The 19,305-nt window shown below is 42.1% G+C and overlaps 1 protein-coding gene across 1 annotated transcript in view; it reads left to right on the top strand.

The window, feature by feature from the left end:
* The window catches only part of CCDC187 (coiled-coil domain containing 187), a 31,657-nt gene extending 12,998 nt beyond the window's left edge, over window positions 1–18,659 (top strand). The window contains exons 8-17 of the mRNA XM_050981140.1: window positions 8,677–8,904; window positions 9,937–10,024; window positions 10,758–10,972; window positions 12,112–12,295; window positions 12,482–12,644; window positions 13,380–15,718; window positions 16,101–16,442; window positions 16,783–16,926; window positions 17,360–17,485; window positions 17,769–18,659. Coding sequence (XP_050837097.1) covers window positions 8,677–8,904; window positions 9,937–10,024; window positions 10,758–10,972; window positions 12,112–12,295; window positions 12,482–12,644; window positions 13,380–15,718; window positions 16,101–16,442; window positions 16,783–16,926; window positions 17,360–17,485; window positions 17,769–17,954 — 4,015 coding nt within the window. The 3' untranslated portion in view covers window positions 17,955–18,659. The remainder of the gene's footprint in view (window positions 1–8,676; window positions 8,905–9,936; window positions 10,025–10,757; window positions 10,973–12,111; window positions 12,296–12,481; window positions 12,645–13,379; window positions 15,719–16,100; window positions 16,443–16,782; window positions 16,927–17,359; window positions 17,486–17,768) is intronic.
* Window positions 18,660–19,305: the final 646 nt, after the last annotated feature.

Below are 19,305 nucleotides of genomic sequence, written 5' to 3'. Positions count from 1 at the left end.
ACGAGAAAAATGAAATAAGATTTCCCTAAGCTGATTGCTGATTAAAAAAAAAATTCACATTCATTTTTCTGTATAAAAAAGAAAACATCTGTCACCATTTCAGTGTCTCAGTGTCCCTGGATGTGGTTCAGCTGAGGCTTGATCAATAAATGCCCATTTTCACACCTTCTTTCTTAATCTTTTTAGTTAAGCTCACATAGTTGCAGACCAAAACCAAGTAAAATCAGTTAGCTGAGGTCTTTGTCTGTGAGACTTGGTGCTGAAAATGTTTTGAAATATTAAAGTATATGTATGACTCCCAGATCTTAGTTGGGCCACAGCCATGCTCAGCACAAGTCCCAGAAACACTAGAACAGAGTTCAGGACTTTGTGTTTCTAAACAGATTTCTTTGCCAAGGTTCAGAGCTGGATTGTGCAACCAAGTCCCAACAATGGCATGGATTGTACAATGCAGCCCCCATAAATTAAGCTTCCACACTGCAAGGTTGTTTGTATTTGCCACCAGGTTGAAAAATACCCAGCTCTTTCAGAGCAGCAACTAGAGTAGGTAGAAATGAGTGTTGTTAGCTTTCCTGACAGCATCAAGGTACCAGACAGGAGATTTTGTTCGTTGCCAGGTATGAATTCTCAAGGAGCCTTTTGTTTCCATTTGACAAAATGTAATAGTTCTGTTTAAATGAAATAACCTTTTTTTTTTGAAGTTCAAAAGATTGCTTTATACACATCTCAAAGCCATAGTAATTGTTGTTGTTACCTTGATGCAGCCCGCAGGGAGAACTCACGGCACGGAGGGATCAGTGTGGATGTGAGACTGTTTTGAAAGTTCAGAACCAAGAGGAAATGGCCAACCCATCTCCTGGAGAGAGCCTGAGGATCTGGGACAGCCTGAACTTCCAGCCCTCTGCCACTCTGAGCACTGGCAGCTTTGAGCAGGACTTGGGTAAGGTGGCATGTCCCAGAGGGTCACTCGGTGCCCTCCCAAAGTATTTCTTGTGCTGTGGCAATAGAACGAACAGTTCCTCATTGCAACAGAATTCTTGCTGATGGTTCTGGCTAGGGCTGAAAAATCTTCTGAAGTGAGGTTCTCTTCCAGATTTTGAAGATGAAAAAGGGTGGATGAAAAATCGTCCTCTCAATATTCATGCACAATCTAAGAGATTGTATGGAATTATTATTAAAATTGCATAAAATGCATAGAAGCTCTTTGCCTTTTCCATGCTGTGCTGTCACAGGTGTGAATTCAGCTCACAGTGACAGCTACGGGTGGAACAAACCCCATTTAGCTCAGAGACATTTCCAGCACCTCGTAGCTTTATCTGAAAGTCTCTGGAAGCCTTACAATTAACTCTTCATAATTACCCCATCTGAGCAGTGTGGGATATTTTCCTGCTTGGACAGGCCCTGGACATGAGCAGGGTGCAGGGGGAATGGAGGGATGTGCTGCAGGGTGCTGGGGGCTGGCCAGGGTGCAGCTTCTTGGCCACTTCTGCCGGGAGCAGAGGTTGGCACGGAAACAAGGGAAAGTTTGTGGCTGAAAGGGTTAAAAGCCGACCAGTAGCGTGCAGACCGCTCTGTCTGAAGAGATCTCTGCCTGCTCCCACCAAACAGGAGCAGATGGTGCATTGTTTTAAGGGCTTTTCCGAGACAAAAGAACAAGATCAGATAACCTTTCCTCAAAGAGGGTACTTACAAAAAGCCTTTGCTCTTATTAAGGATTCTTCATTGTTTTCCTCACAACATTTTATACATCATATTGGTTTTGGGGTGGTGGAGAAGTCAGCATTGTTTACTGTGCTCCTCCCTCCCCCCCAGGGACCAGGAGGGCATCTTAGACGACTGGGCAGCAAGGCTGTTGTCTGAAGTGTTTTACTCTAAGCGAAAGACAACCTATTTATTTACTATTAATAACTGAGGGCCTCAATTCTGCAAGGCCCAGCCACCCACTATTCACCCCAGGAACAAAAGGAGCTGCTGCCTCGTGTCTGTGCCAGGAGAAACCTTCCCATTCCCTGGGCACTTCCAGGAGCTGCCAGCCCAAAGCTGGACTGGAAGCAGAGCTCCCACCATGGCCACGCTGCTGCACAGGAGGCACAGAACTGTTGTGCTCAGCACAAAGTACATTTGAAATATGGGTCACAAGTGGCTCTGTCACCACCCAGAGCAGGGACAGGGCATTCAGACTTGAGGCTGATTGTCTGCTCAAGGCATCACCCAGCAGTTGGCTCTGCCCTTTCATGGGACACAGGAGTCACCGTGCACACGCAACATAATGAGGTGTAATTCTGCAACTGCTGCCAAATGCACATATTTACCTTTCAGAGGGACACACGTCACTTGACCACCCACTGCTGTGCCAAAGAAACATTTTCTGTAGTAAACACACTTGGTAAAATAACAAATTTCATTTCAAACATCTTAAAGCAGAGAGAAGTTCACAAAATATTTGTTTAGCACCTGGGGTAAGACAGTGAACTTGTCTTGAATTGTTGAATTTTCTCTTTAAACACAGCCTGTATAAAACCCAGAATTGCAAATCCTATAAGCTCATGCTGTGGTGAGCAAAAATTGTCTCCACAGGTAGTGTTGGGAAGTATTTCACATTGCACTTACATGAATTTCTCATCAGTTTAGGCACAAAACTTGGTACAAGCAATGAGCTGATAAGGAAGGGCTTTGCATATTGCACTACTATGTAAAATCCTTCTGTCATTCCTGCCCAGCCACCAGGGCTCTCCCACAGAGAGCTGAGGAGATGAACTGTACTCTCCTTGCTACTCCAGCATGTCCTCTGAATACAGCCCACAGAATCCAAATTTCTGTATTTCTATAAAATAAGAGAATGATTTTTTAAAATCCCAACATTTTGCCCATGCCCATTCCTACAGTCTAGGGAATGGCCTTTGAGCTGGATTGGACTGAATGAGCCAGAAATCTCATTTCATCAGACCAGACACTTTGTTTCCATTTTTTTTTTTGTATTTGAGAGATATCAACATTTAAGCTGAAACTAATTCTTTATAAAGTATTTTCTAAATGTTGAAGATTAATCATGGATAGTGCTTTAAAATAATTTTCACTAGGAAAGAAAATGGAATGCTTTCCATTGTTCTTGAAATGCAGAATTTTAACCTGAACTACAAGGAAAATGTATTTATATGTATCATCTTTCCCCTAAACTGCTGATTGACATATTTTCTTGTGTCACTAGAGGGAGCTGCCTTCTTGCTTCTAGAAGAGGGAGAAATTATTAAATTAGTGGAATAAGCACAGAAATGTATCAGCATGGCTTCAGTTAATTGTGCTCTGATGGAGAAGGTTGAGCTAAGGCAGCTCTGTGTTCCCCCCCAAATCTTGGCCGTGCTTTGTAATTTCCACAGCTCCAGTGAGCTCCAGGCCTGCCTTCAGCACCTCTGGAGTTGTCTGCAATGATGTTGTCACTGACTGAGAGAGTTTAGAATAACTGATGAGGAGCAGAAGGACTATTCCACAGAAATTCAGGATTCTGGTTAGGTCTGGGTTCAGGCCCAGCTCTGTTGCTCTCCTGAGCCAAGAGCTGCTCTGCAGTTCTGTGTGACAAGGGACAGCAGCAGGGTGAGGCACTGCCATGTGCTGCAACATCTGGCTGGGAGCTGAACTCAGGCCAGCCCTCCACACCAGAGGATTTAGACATAAATACAAAATATGCAGAGCACAGGAGCAGCACAGGCCACATTAATCCCCTTGTTTGGTAAGCAGCCATTCCTCAGTGCCAAGCAGGATACCAGACATGTTTAGAGAGGAAAGAAGGACCTGATCCAGCAGCTCTGGAAATACAGATTCTCCAAGGTACTCCAGAGTGCAGCTCAGCCCGGGGATTTCCTGAGGGAACAGGCAGAGCCTTCACATTAGAGTCTCTTGCTTGGGGATTGCTCGTGGCTTCCAGGTCTTGTGAAGGGCCAAACTGCCCTTTGTGATCAGAAGTTACCAAACCTCTTTTCTTCCTCCCCTTTTACCTGTCATCACTGTAGGTCCTTTCCTGCATAGAGATTGCTGAAGTCTGGGTGGTATTTCACCTTACCTGGAGAGCACCCTGAAATAATAAAGCATTTGAGATAAAGTGGTAATTTTGGAGAGGGGAAGGACTGCCCAAATGGGGGCTAATGGGGAAATTCCTTCTGGATCTGCTGCTCCACTCCACAGCAGCATTTCAGGACATTTTACACCCCATATTCTTATGCCTCCAGGCAATAATGCAGACAAAGTTGTGCTTACAGTTAAAGTTGCAACTATGTCTTTTTATAATAACTGGGTTGGTCTGATTGCTGACATGGGCAGAAAGAGAAAAAGCTGTCCTTGAGTAAAGCAGCAGTAAATGCTTCTGCCTTGCTTCAAGTGATTAGAAAAATGAGACTTTTAGCCGGGCTTTTTTAATTATATGTCAGGGAGATTCTACAGGGCTCTGCTGAGATTCTGCAGGTGCAGCGGAAAGTGATTTAATAAATAGCATTTTTTTCACAAGGCTGAGTGTATGCACATTGAAGCTATCTGGGTAGGCAGTAAATGCCATTCATCATCACCTAAAAGGACGTGAAGTTTAGCCAGATGGCATTTTCTTTAATGCAGGATGTTGCAACACAAGAAATGCATCTGGAAATAGCCACAATTAGGAAAATTACATTCAAAAGAAAAGAAAAGAGATAAGAGTGAACTTTTTAATCACTTTGAGGTCAATACCAGTGGTTGGGTTTTGGTCAGAATAACAAGAGCATTGTTCAGTTTGAGGCACAAATTGAACAGGTTTTAAATTATATCCTAATAGGTGATCATATTTCTGACTGGCCCAGATATTAGTATTAAAAGCTACCCAGACAACTTAGCATCAATAAATATAGCTTGGAACTTTTTTTGTAGAATGACCTTATTTGTTAGTATTGAAGGAGCTTCTGAAAGTGCTGTCTGTAGACCCACTGAGGAATTGTTCACGTGTATTTTCCTCTATTGCATTGCTTAAAACCATGAATAAAACTTCCCTGTACAAAACCCAGCTTTTTCATCCACTCCATTTTCCTAAATAGGTCATTGCACAAAATCATCTCTAGTTAACTATCAGCATTAAAGAGTCTGACTGAGTCCTCAACATTAGAAAGACTAGCTAAAATGAACATTCTTTCTAAAAATACGAACTCCTAATTTGGCATGTCTAGATAATTTAGTATGATTTTGCCTTTCCAAATCACCCTCCAAAACCAGGAAAGGTCCATTATCAAAAGAAAGGGTGAGATTTCTATCCAGTCTGTTGACACTGAAAAAGAGGGTGTTAAGAGGAGCTTTGTAGGAGAAGCCTCCTCCTCCTCCTCCACTGTAGGAGCAAAGTGAAATCTGCAATCAAACTGTTTATAAAAACAGAGCAGCATTCTAATAGAAAATCTGTACCATGCTCCAAGATTTAATATTTTATTTCACTTACACCCACATAAACACAAGCCCCATCTCTGCTCCTTCTGTGTTACAGACCCTTCAGTCTGTAAAACAAAAACAAACTCTGCGTGTCACGGGCTTATCCTGCACCATGGGGTAATTTGGATTCAGGTGACCTGAATAGAGACAGAGATTTTATCTCAAGTTTCCAAATCAAACCTATTTCTATTTATGACCCACACTTCCATTCTTTTATGACTCTGGTTGCTGTGACAGTGGCACAGCACAGAATAAACACAAAACCTGTTTGCATAAGCTGAGCAATTCATCTGAGAAGCTCAAGCAGCCAAGAACATTTCACTGGTAAACATAATATCAGCTGCATTGTCACACACAGGCAGGGGAGGTGCAGTGAGGAAGTAGCAGTGGAAAAGGTGAACCTGGTGCAAGAGAGGGAAAACTTGCCCACTTTAAAATGAAAGTTTTTTCCAGGGGTTTGTGTGCCCCTGTGACAAAAGAGAGAGGAAGCAGCCTGCATCCCAATGCAGATGGAGGGGATATGCAGGATGCTGTCTGAGTTCCCAAAAAGGTGACCTTTTTTCACTTGGGAAACCTTGTCACAAGTTTGGGAAGTTTTTCTTTTGTACCCAGTGGCTCTGATCCTGTTGGTGCAGCAAAGGAGCAGCAGGACCAAGAGTGACAATAAGTCACATTCTGAAATTCAGGCTTAGAATGGGAATTGTTCCTCATTCCTCTCTCCTTAAGTCCTGACAGTTCCCAATACTTGCAGGACTTTATGCTCACACATTTCTTGACATGCTGTAGGTACTGACATTTTCTTTCTACAGTTATGGTGGAAGAGGTAAATGTATGCAGAGAAATTATTTCAGTAATAAAGGCAGATGTCAGATTTGGGAGGCTTCCAAAAATAGGCCCAGGGAGGATTCAATAAGAAAATGCAGTTGGAACAATGTACACATTCCCCTTGTGATGATCCCTTAAACTTCTGCAGGTGAGGGAGATTTTGGTGGCACAGAGCTGGAGGACAAACACAGGAGACACCTGGACATTTTAAGACAAACCTCCTTACTACTGGCTCACAAACTGAAGGTCAGTGGGAAACCTGAGTAATGAGAAAAGGGAATTCCAGTTTTGCTATCCCAGGGAAAAGGTGCTCCCTATCCCCAGATTCAGGTGTGCTTAGGCCATAATCAGTTGGCATCAGCTGCCCTGAGTCAGGTTTATAAACCCTATGGACCATAAAGATGAGGTGCCAGGGCTCATTTGCTGTTTGGAGACCTCAGTGTAGCTCTTGTGGGTAAGAGGATGTTGCTGTACTTGCCCAGGGCAGCAGGATGTGGCAGGAGCTGGCTGTGCAGCTCCTGTCCTGCCCTTTGCCCCCCAGCCCTCAGGTGTTGTGTCACCTGGTTGAAGATACCATTTACAATGTGTCACTTCCTAACACAGCTCCAGCAGCAGCAGCAGAAACATCGGCTTTTGGTGCTGAGGGAGAAGGCAAAGCAAGAGGTTGAGGAAAGCCACAGGTTTTTGAGGGGCCTGCTGCAGCTCAGTTCTGAGGTAAGTTGTGATTTCAGACCCGGGGTTACACTTCTAAGCCCCAGCTCTCATGAGAGCAGTTCTAAACACGCAGCAATTTGTGAGCTGCTGTAGCACCTTACCCTCACATGCCCACAGAATTTTCTCCCAGCCCATTAATGAATCAACTCTCTAGGAATTGTTGGCATAGGAAAAGCATTATCTACAACCGGGGGCTTTCTAAAGAAGATGAGGAAATAAGGTTTAAAGGTTTTGCTTTTCAAATAGATCACTGAGGTGTGTGACAATTTTGGTGTGTGCAGGACAGCAGGAATTCCAAAGGCAGTGATCCTCCTGTGACAAGACCTGACCACACAGAGCAGACACAGAGAGGACACTGGCTGGGAGGTGACCTTGCTGCTGGCAGCTACAGGAGGTAGGATACAGTGAGGCACTCCAAGAATTTGGCTTGTGGTTTGACTATATTAATATTTTGGGGCACTAAAGTAATTGCTATATAGTATTTTAAACTCTGATTTATGCCCAAACTACAGTGTTAACACCTTTCCAATGTCGCGGGAGATCTTGCGCTTTTAAAAAAGTAGATACTCCTCTGAAACTTGTGTGAAAAGTATAATTTTCTTCATTTTGCTTTACTATCATACTGTGGACATAAATTAGAATATTGTATGTGTATTTTTTAACTTCCCTTGAAGTGGCATAAAGACTTGAGAATTGCTTCCAGGGTCTTATGGATGCAATTAGCAGAAAGGCACCTTTGCACAGGTAAAACTTTCAGTACCACATAAAAATGAGCAGCATTATGGTTCAATCTCCATGGAGGACTTGGCTGTGAAAGTAAGGAATTGAAATAATATTTCTGACTGCAGTAAGAAAATATTTCCTTTTTCTTACCCTCAGTAATCAAGAGATGGGTTTGCTGAGACACTCTGCATTGAAGATAGAAAGAGATCCCAATCCAGTGGATCCCAAAATATTGGGAGAAAGAAAACCTTTAGGAGGAGGAGGTTCATATTGCCCAGTGCTTCAAGGAGGTGAACATGGCTTTAAAGGAGTTAGTGGTACTGGGAAAATGCCTCATTCAACCTGGCCTGGAACACACTTTTCTAACTAATTTAAAAGTCTTTGACCTAAATATTTATGTTCATTAGGTATATTTAAACTATGACCATGTTCCTTTGTGCTGCTGGCCCTTCTAAGACAGTTGTGTTGGGAGCTGAGAGTTATTTACCCTGTTGATGGGCCCCTTTTTAAGTTTTTACCTGTTTGCCACGATTTCACTTGTAAGGGAAGTTGATGTCCATACCTTGCTCCTGGAAGTGAACAGCTGAGGGATGACTCCTCCAGCTCCTGATGAGGGCAGTGCATGGGCTCAGCTGGCAAATATTTGCCAAAGCATCTTGAGTTCAGAAATGGATGTTAACTTGTACTGGGGAGTTGTTTTTTGTGTCTTTTCCTTTCATATATTTTATTTTTGGTGACATTAACTCTTCGCCTTGGGGTCTCTGCCAGCAGATCACAGGCAGTCACAGCACAGCCATCACACCTCAAATCTGTTGTCACCTTGGGTGAATCTGCCCCATGGGGAGACCTGGGACAGCTCCGGGGACAGCAGTGACCAGGCCAGCTCCAACAGCCAGGTAACACCAGCTCCTGAAACAGTCTGAGGAGTGTTTCTCTCTCTGGGTTGGTTGGTTTTTTGGCTTTAGTCCCTCTATCAAGCTGTTCACCTGATGATGCCGATACTCTGCTCTGTCCCCAGCAGAGCACAGCCATTCCATGCTTCGGAGGTTCCAGCACCTTCCATGGTTCCAGCCTGGCCGTGGTGGAGCAGTGCCTGAGGGCAGAGGAGCTGCGGGCTCGGCACCAGGCAGTGCTCCTGCAGCTCCGGAGGAAGGCTCTGAGGGAGAGGGCCAGGGCCGAGTTGGCCTGGCTGGGCCATCACAGACGGTGAGGGCCACGGGGGCACCGCCGCTGGAGGCCTGCTAGGCCAGGACTGCTTTACCTCCTTTCAGGGGAACACAATAAATGTAAAACCTTCTTAGAAAGCAAGTAGCAAGTAAAAAAATTAAGAGAGAAAAGGAGCCTGCATGGTTTTAGTGTCTCCAGAGCAGAGTTGAGCTTCTATTGCAGCCTCCTCTGTGGTGGTGTGACGCATCAACCGTGCTGAGGAGCCCTCAGGGGTGGACAGTGAGGGGCGTCCCTCAGCGCTAATGAGGATAAGGAGCCCTTAGGGATGGTGAGGGGTGTCCCTCAGCACTGATGAGGATAAGGAGCCCTTAGGGGCAGTGAAGGGTGTCCCTCAGCACTGATGGGGATAAGGAGCCCTCGGGGATGGATGATGAGGGGTGTCCCTCAGCGCTAATGAGGATAACGAACCCTCAGGGACAGTGAGGGGCATCCGTCAGCACTGAACAGGCTGAGGAGCCCTTAGGGATGGATGATGAGGGGTGTCCCTCAGCACTGATGGGGATAACGAGCCCTCAGGGACAGTGAAGGATGTCCCTCAGCACTGATGGGGATAAGGAGCCCTCGGGGTGTCCCTCAGCACTGATGGGGATAAGGAGCCCTTAGGGACAGTGAAAGGTGTCCCTCAGCACTGATGAGGATAAGGAGCCATTAGGGACAGTGAAGGATGTCCCTCAGCACTGATGGGGATAAGGAGCCCTCGGGGATGGATGATGAGGGGTGTCCCTCAGCACTGATGAGGATAAGGAGCCCTCAGGGATGGATGACGAGGGGTGTCCCTCAGCACTGACCACACCGAGCCACTGTGAGGAACCCCCCAGTGCTCAGGAGACTCCATTTGCTTCAGGAGAGGTCCAGGCACCACAGCCCCAGGGTGGTGAGATGTTTTCAAGTCCATCAGAACTTTCTGCAGAGCCTTCCACACCTACAGCTGTTTTGAGAGCAGCTTTGCTCCCATCCCATCCAGAAATTCAAGGCATTTAATGATCTGACTCTCATCCTTGTGATCTCCAGTGTTCTGGAAAACCTGAAGGATAGTACAGGAGCCTCTGCCATGGCAGCAAAGCAGTACAAAATCCTGATGGAGCTGAAACGGGAGCAGGTAATGCAGCAGTGAGAGGAGCTGGCATTCATCTCATATCCACAGGGAGGTGTCTGGAGTTCCTGGAGCAAGTGGGGTTTGTGTTTAAAAAAAAAATCACCTTGCATCCATTATTCTGCGTGTTTCCTACATACCCACAGTGAGGTGGCTTTTATGCCAAAGTCAGCAGTCTGTAAATCTTGGATAAAAGAAAACATCTTTTTTTTCCCCTCTTCTGCTATCTCACTGTTATTGTGGATTTTTCTATTTATGCCATAACAAACAGGTCATATAATCTAGGTTTCCACTGATTTATGCTTGTGATGGTGAAATATATTAAATTAATCTGACAGCTAATTTTATAGTCTTGGTTATTCCACTATGCTAGGTTCATAATTACACTTGGTAGTCAGAAAATTTCTGTCCTGCTCCTTATGTAGTGAGAGCCTCTCATTTAAAAAAGGAATTCCTAGTGCAAACCACAAGCACCCTGTAGTTTTGAATGATCTGAAGACAATTTTTAAAGGTCTCACCACTTGACACACCATCAAAACATCCCTTTACCTGTCATCAGTTTTCACAGGTGAAGCCCCTGTTGAAAAATAAAACTGCAAATTTCTTATAAAAAAGGAAACTATTGTATTTTCAGGGTATTTTGGGATTAATAGTGCCCTATGTGAAGAAACATTATACATATTTTTAGGTATAGCTCTTCATTATCTGCACTCTGTTATGCTTCTTTCTTTTTGTGTAGGCAGAAATCCAGCACCTGAAAAACATCCACAGGGCAGCCCATCAAGAAAGGAAGCTTTTATTAAAGCAGCAGAGAGAAATCTTAATGATGCATCATTCAACAGCACAACTCCAGGAAAATCTGCACAGTTTGGCTGGGAAGCAGGAGGTTGTGAAGTCAGGGAGTCAAGACAATTGTGTCCAGCTAAAGCATAAAAAGAGCAAGAAATATGAGGGGTAAGTAAAACCTCTTAGTGATTGCTGAAGGTAAGACTGAATCCAGTGAAGATGGAGACAGGTATGGCCTAGATAATTGTGTGAGCTTTAGATACTCCAAAGAGGTAGTGAATGATGATAATTTTTTCCAACTTCTGTGTTCAAGCAGCTGATAAATCAAGGTCACTGCTTATCCTTCTGTCCCAAATGGCAAGTTCCTCAGGGCACCTTTAATGATGCCACACAACTGCTAATGATAGTTCATGCTTTCGTGGTGGCTTTTAACTACAAACCCAAACACTTTGCAACTATATATTAATTAAGCTTCACAATACCCATATGGAATGAGTTGAAATGTATTGATTGAATTGGGGAAATTCACTCCATTGTCACCCTCTGGCTCTGAGCCTCTGTGTCACTCAGCCCCTCAGAGCTGCTCTGTGCTTCACTGAGGATATAACCAGGGAAGGATTTTGTAATTCACAGGGCTAAATTTTGGGCTTAAACTGAAGCACAGAAGTGTCATGTAAAATCCTACAGTGAGCTATAATTCAGGAGTTTAGTCAGACTGAGAAATCCCCATCCTGCTGTTCCCCAGGAACATCCCTGTCTGCTTCCTGCTGGGCTGCAGGAGCTGAGCGGTGTGAATGAGAATCCCACAGCATCCACACTGCTCAGAACAAAAATCTAGTTTGCTTCAGGAAGAGAAAAAGCAGTTAAAGACATATATTTATCAATGTGAATTAAAACCCCCTTTCATTCAGTGTTACCCAGAGCTTTAGCAGGGTGGTGAGTCAGGTTTGTGCATTTACTTAAGTCCCCACAGGGGAAGGCTTTCAAATAAATCCCTGCATGGAACTGATCTATAATTCATGGTGTTATTGATTACAAGTCAAAGAAATCTTTAAAAGGTTTCTTGGCTGTGCTTTCACTTCTTATTACTGACAAGGCTGCTCGTAGGAGAACAGTGAATATTGGTGTCAGTCTGGAGCAGCCAGGGGCTGTGGAATCAAATGCACCCAAATTCTGGCTGATTGTCCATAGATCTCTGTCCTGTGTAGGAGTACAGAGGGGTGATTATGCTGTTTATCCACCTGCCATGGTATGTTCATATTTTATACTGATCAGGAGCAAAGCATTCCATGTCTAACTCTTTACAGCTTTTCTACTGAGAACAAGGAATCACTGGTACAACACCAGAAGCAGGTGAAGGAGTTGCCAGGTTTGGAGCAGTGCCTCAATGCTCAGGATGATGTTTTCTTACCTCTGGAACCTACAAATTCAGCTGGAATGGAACCTATAGCCACACTTCTTACAAGAAAAGGCCGAAAGTGTGTATTTCTGGTAAGGACCACCTCTGGAATTCCATTAATGCCTAAAGAAAGGGTGCCCCAGATTATATTGCCCTTAAAATAGGACCAGCACAGGACTCATTTGGCACTTAGGAACATGAAGTCAAAATAAGTGTGTTGGTTACATGCACTTTTTCCTTAAGACATTAACTCTGTCTCTTAAATGTTTACATTCTAGGAATCTGTGCTGGAGGAAAAGGCACTTCTTTCAAACCCTGATCCTGAAGATAATGAAGATATTAATCCATGTGGCAGAAAGAGCCCAGTGAAAGGCTTGGGGATGCTTCCTACTTGGTGTAACTTATGCCTGGTTCAGGAGGAAAATACTCTTGAAGGAACAGGTCAATCATATTTAATGCTATTATGTCCAATCTGTTTCAACTACTTCAATCAAATTTTAATCCAACAGAAAGAGAGACAATCTTCTCATTTATTACCAAAGTGTCTTGCTCACTATAGCCAATGTATAAATCACTGCTGGGCAAGATGGTGGGGATCTCTCAGGGGTTTATTAAGAGATATGATTATACTGCTTCCCCAGAACAAAATCATAACTTACTCTGATTGTGTCATTAACAATTTCCTCTCTTTTGATATGGTGTTTCAAGACTTTAAGGCTGTTCTTTTTAAAAGAACATACATCAGTTGAAGATAGACTTGGACAGGACATGCTGGAGTTATTTTTGTTTCCAGGTTTTATCCTCAGGTCATATTTCTTACTCTCAGTAGGATAGGTGAAAAATAAAACTGTCTGTTTATATATGAGTCAGTTATATCATTTACATAGTTCTGGGTATGCATAATTTCTGTAATATAAACATTTACATATTGTGGCAATATTTCCTATTTCTGTCGTTTTTCTAATGAACCATCTTTCTGTGTTTCATAGAACCATAGAATATCCTGATTTGGAAGGGACCACAAGGATCATAAAGTCCAACTCCTAATTTACTCCTAGATATCATAGTGAGGAGCATGATAGATCTGAGTGTCCTAAGTGATCTATCAGCAAGCTCTTCTATAAAATATTTTTCTATAAAGTGATGAATTAAAAAAATTTCTTTTAAATGTTCCAGTTAAAGAAGTGGAAGTGCCTGTTCCTTCTGAGATCCATCAGGTGGATGCCAGTCAGTGTTTGAAGCATTTGGACCATATTTCTCATGAAGCTTCTGATGAAGGAAATTTAAAAGCATTTTCTGATGGATCAACTTCCATGGAATCACTGTCCAAGTCAAATAACTACTTTTTGCAATATGAAAGTGCCAAATCAGACTCTTCTCACTCAGAATTTCAGAAAGTGTCTGCAGTTTGGATCAGCTTCTCAAAAAATTCCATTTCAGACCCAGAATTAGAGCTGAAACACGGAGAGGACACAGACATCAGTGTCCCAGAAGAGTTTGTCTGTGACAGTGCTGATGTGTTTGCTAATATCTCAAAAGAGATGCCAATAGCAATAAGAAATGGAAAGGAAACATCACCTAGTGACAAACACAATGAACATGAGCTGCCTGAAGATGACAGAGCTGAGACGTCATCCCTCTCCCAGAAATACCCTGGAGATATGTTGGGTCATGGCTGCACTGATCACCTGCTTTCCTTCATCCCAGCAGATGAAGCAATTGTTTCCAGAACCAAGTCAGCACATTTCTCCCAGTCAGAAAACCCTTCAGAGAGAGTGGATGAGCCACACCTGAGTGCCTCACAAAGCTGCAGCAGAAACAAGCCCTGTTCTCAGGAAATCCTAACACTGGGAAATGATGCAGCTGCCAGCCCTTCATGCACTGATGCAACCTCCAGCAGTGATAAGGGTCTCCCTCCAACTGACAAGGGTACCTTGTCGGAAATGCTATGTCCTGTGGGTGAAGTATTGTCCTCTGGAAGTGCTGACTTGCCATCCTCTAACAAAAAGGATTTGTCATTTCCAAGTGAAGATCTTCCTCCTCCCCCTTTAGGTGAAGATGCAATGAAAAATGGTGATCCTGCCTCCAGCATGGATGATTTCACATCTCCACTGGAACAAATGACAGGCTCAGAGTCTAGTCAGGGCATGGATGAAGATCTATTGCTGGAAATGGATGCATTACCCCCATTACCTGATAACACTGTGCCTGAAGAATTTCCCCTGCTCAGTACAGAGACAAGTGGTGCTTTTTCAGCTCAGGATGGTTGTCTCTCAGAACAATCTATTACAGCTCTTTCCAGCTGTTTATCAGAAAACCAGCATGGAGAACAGGAGATGCCTTTGCAGCATTTGGAGTTTCTGCCTGTGTCAAATACAGATTCTTCTGGTAGAAGTAAAAGTCCTGAATTCCCAATGAAACAATGCAAAATGTGTGAAAAGCTGCCCAGTGCTGAGGACAGTGATGACCCATTATCATCATTTGAAACTGGGGACAGAGTGTTGGTAAAGCAGAGCCAGCCTGGAACTCTGATGTTCAAAGGCCAGACTCATTTTGGCAGTGGCCACTGGGCTGGTGTAGCACTGGACAAAGCTGAAGGTCACAATGCTGGAACTTATGAAGGGGTGAAGTATTTTGAGTGTGCTCAGTACTGTGGGGTCTTTGTCAGACCTGATGAGATTTCACACCTGTTTGGGGTTAACAAAAATTGTTCCAGTTACATGGGGAATGAAGACTCTGACTCCTTCCATGATGATGACTCCCTCAAAGGAGACTGCAACTATTCTGAAGATGGTGTGCAGAGAGTGGGACTTGCAGAGGAGAAAGCAGAAGACACAAGCAGTGCAGGAGGTTCCGAAGTAAAAGAAAACCAGTCTGGATTACACCGGGCCTTGCTGTGTGGAAAAGGGCAAAAGCTTCCCCATTCCATTCAGTGTAACTGTACTGAATTCCTCTGTCAAATGAACTTAATGTGCTTGGGATCAGATAAAGAAAAACCAGAACTGGCACAAATAAAACAAACTATATTTGCAGATGCTCTTCCAAAGAAAAGCAAGACAGATGAGGTAAACACAAGCAAAAATATTTGTTGCTTGGTAGAGGATCAGAAAAGAATTAAACTTGCTGATGATATTGCAAGTGAACTCAGTGAAAAACTTCTGTTTGACATTTTAATTGCATTTTCTGAAACAGCTCAACACAAATATAAAAGTGCCTTTGAAAAAGACATGATGAATTATGGCAAAGGCCTGAGGCAAGAAGACAATCAGAAACCATTTCCCCTCAAAGAAAATTCAGTTGCTGCCTTATCTGAATCATCAGCAAAGGTTTCTGATGTTTTACTGGGTGATTTTGATACGCTTTGCATTCATGGCTGTCACACAGTAACAGACAGAATTGTAACTAAATTTATAGATGATGCAGTTAAAGAATATAAGAAGATTAAAAGAAAACACAGATCAAAAGCAGACAAGATACTTCATTTATCTCCAGAGACTTCTCCAACCACTTTGCCTGTAAGTACAGTGAGAAAGTTTTTATTTCAAGTGCTGGCCCTGAAGCTGGGTCTATAGAGGCAAGAATTTGTGTGGCCCAATTTTTCATCATCCATAGAAATTATATCAATGTTAGGAACCAGATTGCTCACTTCATGTGACCCATTCCTTATTTAAGGAATTATTCTGTAGCCATTAGATAGTACATGTATGGTCCAAACAAAGATAATGAGAGTTCTTTATTGGAATTGTTGATAATATATCAGTAAGCCTTTCTTTGAGCCCATGAATAAAATGGTTTTAAGTATAACCTTGATCAGTTGCTAATAATCTCAATACCTCTATGGAGGTATTGGGGTGAAAAATATGGATTATATCAGTCTTTTCTTTTTCTCTCTTGAAGCTCCTTTCAAAAATCCTTGATGCTGGTGTTTTTGGAAGCTCTGAAGATTTTGATCAGCCTAATTGTGACCAAAACATGCTGGTGAGACAGACACAAAAGCAACACTTGTACAAATTAGACCAGTGGCACTCAGCTCCTTGGAAGAAAACTGTGGAAGTTCCTCTTGTGATACCACATAACAGTTCTTATGTTAAAAATTTGTCTGCATATGCTGTGGAAGAATTATGGACCCCAGAGAACATGAAATCAAATTTCAGGAACATCAACGTGCCAAAGTACTTGGAATCTAGTGATCTCCCAGGGAATGATTTGGAAGCAGAAAGCAAGAGGATGTATAATCAGGTATTTTTAAAGCACTAACTGTTAATTAACTTTTGTCGTGTTCTGGAGGCTGAATCATATTAGCTAATATTTAATGTTATTCCAGTTGCTAACACTAAATATAACTAAAGGAACACTGAAAGGTACTACCCAGGAGTATTTTGCAATTTGCTGCAGAATAATTCCAGTAGAATAAATGTCCTTGCAGAGATTCCAGAGTTTTGCCAGAGTTCCACCATAAGCCCTTGGACGCCTGCCCCAGTGTCTGGTTTGGGTCTGTTCAGGGAAAGCCAAGTTCCATGGAAAGTGGGGACTGGAATCCAGTTTTCCTGACTTCAGTGTCCTGCTGAGTTTGTTACAGGTTATATTTGATTTGAGCCATGAGTTGCTGTGTGCAGAATATCAAGTGACTGCAAAGCCAAATATGCTCCCACGGATGGAAAAAACTGTGGGATCTCCCTGTTCCAGGCATCTCTGCAGAAGGACAGATGTCAGTGATGTCAAGGTATGTTCTGGCAATGCAAAGTACAGGAACAAGAGTGAAAAGAGCAGAGATTGCAATGACAAAAAGAAATGTAAAATTTGGGATGATTATGGTAATGTAACTGAGGTGATGGGAGAAGAAACAGTATTACCCTGAAATGCCTGAATAAATATAGACTGAGCTGATTCATTGAAACATTCCATATGTATGGCATTAAGAATGGGAATGGGCCTTTAAACTCTCCTATTTATTACTATTTTCTGTGTAATATTATGAGTAAAATGTATTGGTTGGCCAGTATTGATCAGCTACCTCTAGATCAGTCCCCTAAACTTTGGGATGTTTCTGGACTTAAAGCTGGATCTTCACACTGGCACCTGGCACTCCTCTGGAACCTTTCATGGCACCAGAATTCTTATGAGGAGAGTTCTTTTCAGCCTTCTTTATTTTGTAGATGTTTGTTCAGGGTGAAATTATTAAAATAATGAACCTGGAAAAGAATGACTTAGAAATGAAAAGAAAATTCCTAAATATGACCAAGTATGGAAACAGTAAGAGAGACAGAGTGGACCTTATTCTGGTAAGCAGAATTTCCAATGGGGATTTGTTTACTTCGTCTGGATTTAAACTAGAAATTCTCATCCTTTTGTGAGAATCACATTTACTTAAATTATCTTCAGAACTTCAAATTACTGCCTTTTAAAAATTGAATTAATAATCCATTATTTCCAGTTCTTGTGAGTGGTTTAAATTAAATAAATTAATGATGCAGATGTAAAATTGTTGGATTAGGTGCAGTGTCTCAGTACTTTTGAGAAACTCTTCTTTTTGAAGTAAAAATTTGTTTCCATGTTATATTTTAGATCCAGGAGCTCCGCAAAGAAGAATCTCAGTGGACTTCCTATGGTGATGATGAATTAACAGTGAAGATGAGGATGACTGAAGCCATATTTGATAGCTTGATCCTTGATACAATCAGAGTTCTTAATAAGATTTATCTGAAAAAAGCCTGTTTGAAAGGTGACTGTGCACCATCTTTTTTCTTTTAATACACCGTGCAACTGGTTAAAAGGAGCCTGGAGCTGGCACAGAGAATGTCAGGACCTGGAGCCAGACATTCAGGTTAAATGTCTATAATTTTATGCAAATGAAGTAAATAGTAATGTGATGCACTTTAAATTGGGGATTTTTCTATCAGCACCTTCAGTTCCTAACAATTAGATGTGTGCCTGTAATTGGGTTATTTATCATGCAATTCACAGGAGCCCATTGAATTTTTACAATATCCAAATGTGAGGTGCTGAGAATGTACTTTAATAGACAAAAGAGAGGAAATCAATACTTTTTATATTGGCAAAACTGGAAAAAAAAATCAAGATTTTGACAAGGAAATAGGAGCATAGTAATTGTTCACTATGCTAATTGCTGTGGTCCCACCTATTTTATACTGAGAGAATCAAATTTTTGTTAGTTCTTTCTAAAATAAATACTCTGCAAATATTTCTTACTGCAATTCAGAAACTGTTCATTATTGAATAGTTGATTGTTAAGAGATCAGTATTTTTTCCAATCCTATTCATTCAGAGTGTCTTTTAAATAAAATTAAAATCAGAATCAATAAAGATAAATTATAGATAAACTTAAGATTTAAAAATACAACACTTAAAATCTGCTTGGGGGAATAGAAAGACATTTTATGTTTGTATTTCTAAATACTGTTGGCTTAATTGTTTTTTGAATAAAATATGATATACACATGGCTTATTTTGTTTATCTTCACTAAAATCAGTTAGAATTACAGATTATCTTGTACACACTGTTTTCTCAGCAGTGAATGGGTGCATTTTTGTTTTGTTTTGCTGGGCACAATAAACCCTCCTGTGCTTGTTGCCATATGAACAGAAATAAAAAGGCAACTTCTGCCCCCAGTGCCTTAACTGCTGATCTTATCCTATAAACAATTTTCATGTCTCTAGTGGTACATTTCCTTGCCTCTGACTTTATCCTCATTGATTAGTTAATCCACATCAGTTACTTGTTTTCTTGTTGTCAGTTTATAGAAGAATTTAACTCCATCTTTTTTCTCCTGGACTTAGCATGTTGGATACAATGACAAATCTATAAACTGCAGCACTCTGGCTTTTCAGTTTATTCTCACTCGGTTCTGCAGCAGCAGGATCTCTGTGTTTGGAATGAAATCTATTAAAAATGTCACTTAGATATAAATAAATAGCTGAAGGACTTGTTTGATTTTAGCCTTATGCTACACCTGAGGCAGAGACCCATCAGATTTGCAATGAGGGTTGTGAGTGAAGCCTGAACCCTCACAGGGTGTTCTGTAGGGAAGGACACAGCTATAAAGTACCTCCTGCTGATGAGAATAAAAAGTGTACACAGAAC

The sequence above is a fragment of the Serinus canaria genome, chromosome 17 (genome assembly GCF_022539315.1).
Source record: "Serinus canaria isolate serCan28SL12 chromosome 17, serCan2020, whole genome shotgun sequence".
In the NCBI taxonomy this organism is placed as follows: Eukaryota; Metazoa; Chordata; class Aves; order Passeriformes; family Fringillidae; genus Serinus; species Serinus canaria.
This window is presented reverse-complemented; position numbering and strand designations above follow the sequence as displayed.